Source organism: Seriola lalandi, unplaced genomic scaffold (assembly GCF_002814215.2).
Source record: "Seriola lalandi dorsalis isolate HSWRI2012SDOR001 ecotype SW California unplaced genomic scaffold, Sedor1 jcf7180002054585, whole genome shotgun sequence".
NCBI classification, from domain to species: Eukaryota; Metazoa; Chordata; class Actinopteri; order Carangiformes; family Carangidae; genus Seriola; species Seriola lalandi.
Genome location: NW_019525138.1, coordinates 941,766 through 952,741, shown reverse-complemented (window position 1 = coordinate 952,741; position 10,976 = coordinate 941,766). Strand labels below are relative to the sequence as shown.

Here is a 10,976-nt window from a genome sequence, read left to right as displayed (position 1 = left end):
GGGGTGGGGGGTTGGGGGTACCTGATTGTTGCCAGTGGTCCCGCCGGGTCTCCCTCCTGCCATCTTTAACGTGTTAACAAGAAAAAGAAAATAACAAAATGAAATGAATATAAAGAAAATGTGGGACAAGGAGAGATTTTGTTAATGACTGCGGGACCAGAAATGACTGGCTGAGCTTTCAACAGACCGGTTCACCAATGAGCTCCTTTCATACACAGGACGTCTCATCATTTTTGACCAAACAAAACCAAAGTCTAAACAGTGTTCTCACTACATCTGCCAAATTGAAGAGCGCCGTAACATGAAAGGAGCCAATTGGTAACCAGTACAACAGTGTATGTCTGTGTGTGTTGACTTTTAATGTAAAGATAAATCAAAAGCACATAGGAACAACTTTTACTTTAAAGCTATCTCCATTGGGAAACAGAGTGAAAGCAGAAACAATGAGACAGCAGACATGGGACTAACAGTAATAAGAAAGAATTCATAGATTGAAGACACAATGAAATTCTCCTAGTTTGGAACAGTGCATGATAACCGATTTGGGAAGCTATGTGGTTCAATATCTCTGAAACAAACAAGATAAACACACATAATGTAGATGAGTGCTTGACAAATTGAAACAAGCATTGTCCACCCGCACTGACAGAAACACAACAACAAAGGCTGCGTTCTGGCTGCATTCAGCTCCACCAAACAGAGTAGTTCATCAGTCTCTGACACTTTAATGACTCAACAGAATAAGCTGCAGATTAAGTGCAGGCCTAAATACATGTAATCCATTTGAAGTCTGTATGTGAAAAATGGGAAACAGAGTGTTTGTCTTTTTAAAATAAATCTTAATTTTCACCAAACTGGGCATGTGTTGTCTTTGTCCTCTTCTTCTTTAGCAACATAAAGGGACCATCACCTGTCAATGATACATGGATCTCATCTGGACAAAATCACACTTTTACTATATACTGTATTTAGTATATTGTTTTGTTCACTTCATCCTTCTTTGGACAGACGTCTGACGGTGGTTTGATGACAGAATGAAATAACCTGCATTCATTGTTGATGGAACATGAAATTCTGCTTGACTTGAGGATTAATTTGAATTTCAGGACAGCGTTTTATTCTCTTAAACTTACTTCCAGCCAGTATCGTGTCATGCAAACTGCATTGACTGCACATGAAGCGACAGTTTTTTCATTCTATGTATGAGACTGTTTTCCATTAATTACCTAGACTGTGCTGCCCGCCACGATGTCATAATCAACCGAAAATATTTTTACATTTTAGTTTCCCATACACAGATTTATTTGTGGCCACAGGATCAACACTGACTGCATCATATTGATTTTCAGTTTTTTTTACCATTTCCAATGGGTAGCATCTTAGTGAGTGAGGCTTGTTATTTGTTTAATGCAGAGTGAAGCAGTGGAGCAGTATATATTATTTGGTTATTTGGTTAATTGGTCACAAATAGAATTAATTCTGACTTATTAAGACTTAATTTGCTTCATTTTTGCTTAGTACATTGATACCTTCTGCAGACAGTTACACAGGTCAATATTTTAAAATGTGTTCACCCTTTTCAGCAGCACTGACAGCTAATGTTAGGAAGCTTTTAACAGCTGTGCACATATGCCGTTGTGTGTGTTTTGTGTGTACTCACGTGGGCAGTGTTGTTGTTCTGGCTGGATCGTGACCTTCGTCTGGAGGTGATGCCGATGTTTTCTCCTTTCAGAAGGGAGTGGACCACATCATCCAGAAAGGTCATCTGGACCATGGATGGATCCACATTCTGAGGCTCTAGCACCTGAACACATATCAGATTCACTTACTCTGTGTATTAGATCTAATGCAACCTTTCAGTTGTGTAAATTTCCTTTACAAAAACTATGATAAAATATTCAATGAAGACCTTTTTTCTGCAACAAAAAAATTATTAAAACCAAAGGCTTTATTAAAAATAAACTGATTACTGTTTTAATGCGAAGTCTTCTTCAATGACCTTTATGTATCTGTGGAATCATGCAGTGTAGCTCCTGACTAGTTCCCTCGATCACCCAAAAGCCTTTTGACCTGCTGCACTATAACAAATGTATCAACTAAATTCATCTACAATCCCACTGAAAAATGAGAAGAAAAACATGAAAACTGTCATTTCCAAAGATATAAGCTAATTTTAGTATAACATTCCAGGGCTATTAGTATAATGATGACAGGATCAAAGTCGGCTTTCAGCTCTAGAGGTTCACTACAGAAATATTACTGCATTAATCTTATCTTTAGTTTGAGTTGTGTGTTTCAGTGAACAGGGGAATGAACCCAGTAGCTGCAGTAATCACCAGTCAGAGGGAACAACAGAAAGTTTGGGGCTGACATCTGGACTCACTGAGAAAGTCATTCTGCAGCTTTATTGTCATTCTGGTAAACAGTGACTTTTCTGCTAACCTGGTAATAAACAACAACATCTGTAACTATGGTAACTATAGACATCGCGGGTGGCGATAACTTTTCCTCAGACTGCTTAGAAGACATAAAAAATGTATTTGAATTGTCCTGTTTAGTTTAGTGTGAGTAACACCATATCAGCTAAACTTAATTATTTATTTATTTACCCATTAAACAATAGTATATTACTCTACAGTAACATATAAACTGTATCCACACATTTTAAAGACATATGGTGAAAACTGTGTGTGAGTATGTGCGTGCGTGTACCTGGTCATTCATAACGACCATGTTTCGACTGAAGAGGTCGTGGTGTGTAATGATGCCAGTGAACCACTGGGTGGCCGAGTCTTGTCTATACACACGTACACGGTAGCCATTCAATGAATAGGGACCTGGAAGCAACAGGAAACAGTACTGTCACAATGTTATGTTCCAACAGATGAAGTATATGACTTTAGTGCAGGTTCCTCTTGTCGTAACTACTTACAGTAATGAGGTGACTCATAACATGATGAACTAATAGTATTGAGAAAAACTCTGACAAATAAACAACAGCCATAATGTTTTACAATGTTACACAATACTCTGTGATAATGATGCAATCTACAAACTTATATTTCACAACATAAAAAGAATAATAAAAACTCACCTTGCATGAAAATTTCCTGCACCTTCTGGTCTTTCAGCCAGCCCTTCACTTCTTCATGGAGCTGAGGGTTGTCCCTTAACACTGGGTTCTGACTGTCCACCTCATCCTGAGACACACACACAGATACACAAGGTAAAACGAGGTAAATCTGAATAAGCTGTTCATGAATCGTCTGGACAGAGCCTGATTCTGCTGCGTCTCAGCTGGTTAAACATCTGTCCTGACCCTTTCTGCTCTCTGTTAGCACTTAAAACTGTGCACACACAATGTGGCACTGTAATTGACATATCTTTTGTTTCTGTTTTAAGACACTGAATGAAAATTCAGATTTCTTTCTGCCACTTCTTTTATTTCAACATCATATAGTTAGAGAAGTTTCATTGAGAGCAACACACTGGGGGAATGCAACCATAGGAACGACACAGTTACACACATTCAAGCTGACCCGCACAACCACAGTCTGATCAGTTGGCCACCGAGAGTAAGAAGCAGTAGGGGCGTTGGGCAGTTCAGGGCCTTGCTCAAGACTACTTCAGTGGTGCTAATGAGGTTGGGGCGAGTGCTGCTCTTTCACTTTCCCTACCCACATTTATTCTGCAAGTGTGAGAATCTAACAGGTGATCGTCTGCTCATCACCATCCCGAGAATATTAACAGTCAAAATATTTTAACAACATTGATACGTGTAATCTATCATCACACACAATCTGGAAATGTATTATGAAGCATTATAATCAGGCATTTTGATGGAGCTATTTGTAACTTTTCTCTGCTGCTGGTCTCTTGCTGGAAGCAGGTGCCGGTGGTTCTCTTAACAAGAGCTTCAGCCATAGTTGTGTTTACAAGACAAGGTTATAATACGTTCCCCTTCAAGACAGGCCACAGCTAGCTGGTTAGCATGCTAACTTCAATAGAGGAAAAGATGTGATAGAGACAAGAGTTGACACTGGCGTTTCTCTCTGCTGTTGGTGAGTAAAGGAATGAAGTTTGATGCTGAACTCGCGACGTTTCCTCTGGACTGGTAAACAAACAGTTGCTTTGAAGCAATAGCAAAACTTACAAATAGCTCCATTACAACCAAGTTTAAGAACACTTGCACACCTAGTCCACTAGAAACAGGTGCAGACCCTGCGGTACTGAGTAGCAGCGTCAGTGAAAAGCTGAGTTTCTGCTGTGCAACTGGTAGCAATAAGTAGTGAAAGGTCTTTAAACACAGACACTAAAATCTTTGATTCTGATCTGTAAAATCAATGTGCCAACAGCTACTATCTACTCAGAGAGACCCGTGTTCTTTAAATACATTAGAGAGGTACAGTGATATCAATACACACAACACAGTTGGTGTTCACTATGGATCCAAACAAAAATAAAGCCTTACATACTGTACACACATGCACAACAGCTCAAAGACAAACCATCAGCCTTGAAAAGACTTGCCTTTGTTTCACACTCCAGGTCACACAGGGTGAGGGAGGCAAGACAGGGTGAAAGATTGGAAGAAAAATGGCACTAGAAACTATTCTATATCCTCACTTCGAAAACAAACACACACAAAGCAGCAATACACTGCACACTGACAGAGGACAGAATGAGGAAGAGGAAACCACTGTCACCACACTGGTAGCACACTCAGCTTTCCTGGTGTGTGTCTGTATTTGTGTGTGCACACATGGTTCAAGAGGTTATTTTAGGGCAGCCTTCAAGGTGATGGATGCATCACAGGTGAATCATCAGAATAAAACACTGAGCCAAACATCACCACAGCATTAGTAAGGAAGTATTATAGCAGGTAGGAGGGTTCATATTTCAAAAATAATGCACAGATTTGCACAGCAGGACATTGTTCCTGCAGTGGACGAGGTCAGTGGTCTGTCTGCATTCTAATGATGGGCGGAAACAGAGTAGCTGTTGACCTTCTCTGCGTAGAGGGAGAAGTGAAAGAGTGGGAACTTCCTGCCTTCGAGAGAGAGTGAGTGCTAAGACTGACTACTGAGGAAAGAAAGAATCTACAGTTGGAAAATATTACCAGTTTGATTTGTTCAGCCACTCATTCATCTCAGTTAACCAACTCGCATTACTGTCTACTGAGAAAATCACCACAGCAAACAAAAGAAAGGTTTATCTACCTAGTTAACAAAGATATTTAATCAAATTTATAGAATGCCTCACATTTGTCTCTACAGTCCACGACATGAAGGGACAAAGTCAAGTGCAGCCCGATAATTTAGGGCTGCAGGAGTCAAAGAGAGACAGAGACTCAGCAGGAAGCAGAGCAGACAGAGTGAGTCTTTCATTTCACCTTCCTGTCTCTCTCTCCCTCTCTCCCTGTCTCTGTCTGTCTGCCTCTCTCTCTTGCTGCTGCAGTGCTCTAGTTTCCCCAGCCTTGTCCAGCTCCAACTTAAACCAGCATACACACTAAAAATAGCACACTAGAATGCAGTGCTACAGAGGTCAGCGTGTCTCTCATACATTCTTACAATTTGGAGCTTTCATTATTTTTCTTGCCACTCTTATGCCAATCATAAATCAATAACACCGCCTAAGAGTGATGAAAGAAAGGAGTATCCTGATGTGTATGATGTGATTTAGGTTTTAAATGGTACTTCTAACCCTAGGGTCACCTCAGAATAAAGCTGAAAAAGCTGTCATTGCACGTTAAAAAAGGATTTTAATATACCTCTACGGCGTATATTTAGGATTCAGTATCTACACATCAAAATTAGTGACACACAGTATCATACAGCAGTCTATAACAGGAGATTACCATGTTTTCGAGTATCAATTATATCAGAATGATTTAAGAGAAAAGAGTAAAAACGCCTATAAGTGGCTTTGTTTACTAATCTCTATGTCCACCATACAGCTTAACTCTTTTCCCTTATGCAGATAGGCTATAGGATATAGATAGAATATAGGCTGACTTACTTTAGCAAAGAGAAGGATTAAATCCTTACTCTGAAGGTATACTGTCAACAGTGGAACTGGAGGTTCTTGTAGTGACAGTGATATTAATAGAACTTTTACGCAGCCTTGGAGCCCTCACTGTCCTGCGGTAACTATGTTTAGCTTTACGCTGGCAGAAAATAACACATGTATGCGCCTGTGAGTCTATTTCTGCTTCCACCACTGCAATCTATCCTGGCTCACCATAGGCCTGTTCAGACATGATATGCACAGAAAAGGCATTACCATGGCAACACGGTCACCGCGAACACCTATTGGTCTATTTTCAACAGACTGGAGAGAAAGGGAATATGAGCACAGAATCAAGTGCACGATATTCACTGTGTGTGATTCACTATGACTGAAATGTGATTCAAACAGAGTTAGAGGGTCAGAGCTGGGCAAGATACACAAAACAATCACAGTATACATTATTCCATATCAGGAAAATGATATACATGGGATAAAGTAACCTTTCAGGAATGTACCATGTAATCATCTTCACTGCTCAGTAATTTGCAATATATTGTCCAAAATGACCTGATGCAGGCAGAGATATTTAAGTGATGATACTACAGTAAAGAGTATCTGACAGGGACACATTATCTCATGGTTTATATCATCATATCATATAAATTCAACACAATACCAAGAAACTACAGTACTTTTAAATTACCTCCACGTTTAAAAAGTTTTAATGAATAGCTAAAAGTAACCAAACTTCACATTCCACTCACATGAAGTGAATCCAATGTAAAAAAAATGTGTCATGTATTATTTATAGAAACAAAAGCATCTTAATTTGTCTTCCAGATGTACAGACACAGCCAGTGTAGCCAATTTACTATTTCAGCAGCTAACTACTCATTAAATCTACTACAAGTATAAAAACGTTTGGCATGCTGCTTCCCTGTATAGTGTTTACTTCAATCACAGGTCAAAATCACTGCATGACAGTAAACAACCACAAGGTGAAACTAATCTCTAGCCATTTTGAATGAACTTTAATAACACTGTTAACTAAGACATATTAAGTTCAACAATAAATGGGATTTCTTTGCTTTGCTTTAAGATGATGATACTTTATAATCTACTCATTAAAATACATTGTTGATAACAGCTATTTGTTAAAGCCACTGAGTACAACAAAGGTTGACAAACTACAGTGTGACATGAGGACATCTTGTGCATCAGATAATTAGTCACATATCAACAAATATGACACACATTCACATTTATATGGAGACAAAGACAGATGGCTTGTTAAAGACTTGAAACACCTCTCTTTTCACGTCTTCTCAGGGCCACTGCACGTTGCCATGGAGATAATGAGACTGAAACAGGAGGGAGCAAACTGCAGCAGAGTTTCTGATGTCAATATTATAAACTGATATAGTTGCTCAGGGACTGAAATGATGAACATTTTTAGATGTAGTATGTTGTGAGCTTTCAGGTATGAGGAAGTACAGTACACCCACCCACACCCACACCCACACCCACACCCACACCCACACCATCAGATTTGATAGAAAACCTAATTATGTTCACAGCTTGTTGCTAAAACCAGAAAATGAGATGTGAGCAGAAAATAATATCAAATGTTGATTATTCAAAATTGTTTAACACAATTCAGAATTCCCAAAGAAAGTTCAAAATGAAGTAAAAATAGCAAAGTAATGGTTTGATATCACAATAACGTGATAAATCGGTTTTTGTTTGATTACACTGTTGATGTCTTAATGTGAGGTAACTGTTTGATATTTGTATCGTATGTTTGTATTTATATTCTGTGTGTATTTATTAGGGTACAAGCATTTGCTGATGAAGACTGTGATATGTGGTCGAAAGCTGTGGAAAAAGCTTGTAAGTGGAACTTTAGTTAAGACTATTTTTGAAACGACATATTTACAATTAGTTTTCAGTATATACTGACAACTTATAGAACATATAATACGTAAACATAACAAATTTCATCTAAAAAAGGACAAAACAGACAGTTACACACACACACACACACACACACAGAGCAAGAGAGAGAGAGCGAGAGAGAGAGAGAGTGCTTTGTATTAGAGTACTGCAGGGCAGAAAGCCACAAAGTTCCACCGAGGCAAGACTGTCAGCTGAAAAGCATTAAAGAAAAGCCTGTGTGTGTGGGTGTGTGTGTATGTGTGTGTGTGTGTGTGTGTGTGTGTGTGTGTAGCAGCTGCTGCTTCCCTCCAACTCTTGGCTCCTCACAGCAGTGTCCTCGTCATTTAGACATATTACCCCTCTGCAGATGCAGCTGAAAACAATATCAAATCTGTGTCACTAGCAGAAAAGCTAGAAATGTAAAAGGGATTGTTTGCTGTATCATTTACACAGTACAATAATAGAAATCTGTGTCCCTGCCTTAACTGTTGTTATCTCTTGAGATATGAAAAACATGGCTCAAGAGTTTTCCTGCACACATTAATTCCGTATCTCAATCCACCTGTCTCCACTTCCTGTAAAACCTTCTAATCTTACATTGTTTGATGATCCTGTACTTGTTGTGATTTGATCAGCTAAGCCCTCCCATCATCTCAGCTTCATAAAGCTTGTGATTCAAGTAATGGCAATATCATGAATCTGAGAGGAGCATTTGAATATCAGATGGCAAAACTTTCTTTGCATTTTCAAAGAATGTGTTTGCAATTTAATTTATTCATCTTTCCTTTGTTCTATGTCTACATTTTCAATTTCAATTAATTGATTGAGAAATACTCATCACAGTAGCGTAGAGGTGACAGCATCATCCAAACCCCATTATAATCTTTGCTTGAAACAATTAATCGATTATTGAAATAGTTGACACTTAATTTATGTTCTGTGATCTGACTATTCATCCACTGCAGCTCTGTTCCACTTCACTTGTTAATATATCACACTGAAGAATCTAAACACACAACTGTTATTTCACTGGGCTATGGATTACAGCTATCCAGTCAAGAGCACAAATTAAAGCACATGTCAATAATCAATCAACAATAAATCGATCATAAGTAACTCAACATCATTACAACTGGACTGTAGCATTTGATTTAATATGAGACATAGTGTCACAATGTCAGCCAGCTCAGCCTGCACACTCTGCCCTGTAGCTACAACACCACTCTCTGAGGGCGGAGGGTGTTTTTACACGTTAGAGATAGAGGGTATAGATAGACATTTACAACATTTTGACTCGATTAGAAAGAAGAATACATTCATTTTTTTAAATGTTTGTAACCACTAACACTTTTGGTATGAAGAGGAACTCAGTCCACACACTGCACTAAGAGTGTGTGTGGTTTGGTCAAACTCTTGAGTCAGCACTAACAGTTTTATTCTCCACCTCCCGTCCCTCAGCCTCAACACACACACACACACACACACACACACACACACACACACACGAGCAGCAGGCTGGGTTGGCCCACTAAACAGTGACTTCATTGTACCGTTTATGCCAAACAGATTGCAGCCCACTCCCTCTCCCTCCCTCCCTCCTCCCTCCTCTTCCTCCCTCCAGTCTTCCTGTCCAACTGGAAAAACAGAGAGGGGCGTGGCCATGGCTTCACTGCTCTGAGTGTGTGTGAGAGCGTGTGTGTGTGTGTGTGTGTGTGTGTGTGTGTGTGTGTGTGAGCGGGAGAGAGTCAGACTGTTTTTTCTGTTCTGTGGGGTTCAAAGGTCTTCAGAAGAATGGGCAGCTCTGTGCGGGCAGAGGAACAGAGAGCTGGAATGGAGGAATCTGTGTGTGTGTGTGTGTGTGTGTGTGTGTGTGTGTGTGTGTGTGTGTGTGTGTGTGTGTGTGTGTGTTGGAGTCAGCAGTGCCAGGAAGAGAGAGTAAAGCTGCCACTTTTCTTCACTTGAGTGAGTGTGATAGTTATTTTGAAAAGGAGCTACACTAAGAAATACGGTACACAACAGGAACTGTGAGTGAGATCCGTTTATATTTAGGGTTAAATTTGATACAAAGTTTTAAAACACGACATACTTGATAAAAAGTTTAGAGCACTTTTATGGCCAACAAAGAACTTTGACCTTTTAGGTAAATGTCTCTAGTCTGTTAAATATCCACCTTCAAACAATCACAGCAAAAACCCACATGCAGAAGACCGCAGACTGAAAATATCAGTGCAAAGCAAAGTAAACAAAGGTTTTTTTATTGTTTTTTTTTTTTTTAAATCAGACAGACAGGATATGACCAGGGCATTCTGTTACTGCTTACTAATGTCCTCTTCATCTAACCATGATGCTCTTTGGAGTGCAAATATTTTGCAGCTTGTCTTTGAAGATACTAGTTGTTTGAAGTGGGATGACATGACCACTCACTGTCACTGTCTGGGGTTTGCATGGGACTGAACACAACAGTGAGCTTTTTGCGGTGGTCTGGTGTTGAGATGTGGTGACAGAGGTGGTAAAGCCCCTGAGCATGACCGTAACCAGCAAACTGTGCTGAGACCAACACGTCTACACACTTAACAGAGATAGTTCTGTATTGAAATACTGCTCTGTAGTTACACAGTAGTAGCGTGTGCCTCCTCATGAGTGTAAACAGATGTCAGGGCACAGTTGCTATAGAGATACCACATGGAGACAACAAAAGCTGTAATTGGTCAGGTTTGGCTGATGCCAGGGGAGAGAGTGAAGACAACGTGACACAAGTTGAAGAAAGACTTAGTTATCTGTTGCTTTTTTAGAAACACATCTAATGAAACCAGCTCCACTGCAAACCCTCAGCTCACTGTGATCTCACTGTGATCTCACTGTGATCTCACTGTGATCTCACTGTGATCCCTGCTCTCTGTCACAGTGACAGACAGAGTACAAACACAGCGACTGCATGGCAGTTTACCTCCTGTTAGGAATGAATGGGAAACACAGAACTACATATCAACACCTTCTCCGTAGGTATGTACGGCAGGACTGCTGTTACCTCC

The 10,976-nt window shown here is 39.7% G+C and overlaps 1 protein-coding gene across 2 annotated transcripts in view; it reads right to left on the bottom strand.

The window, feature by feature from the left end:
* jmjd1cb (jumonji domain containing 1Cb) overlaps positions 1 to 10,976 on the bottom strand; it is a 133,902-nt gene that overhangs the window by 29,906 nt on the left and 93,020 nt on the right. Inside the window, exons 4-7 of one of the 2 annotated variants that reach the window (XM_023418980.2) lie at positions 3,095 to 3,200; positions 2,713 to 2,837; positions 1,661 to 1,804; positions 22 to 63 (exon numbers count right to left, since the gene is read on the bottom strand). In XM_023418980.2, the coding sequence (XP_023274748.1) occupies positions 22 to 63; positions 1,661 to 1,804; positions 2,713 to 2,837; positions 3,095 to 3,200 (417 nt within the window). The remainder of the gene's footprint in view (positions 1 to 21; positions 64 to 1,660; positions 1,805 to 2,712; positions 2,838 to 3,094; positions 3,201 to 10,976) is intronic. The other variant, XM_087177267.1, reaches the window with a different exon arrangement.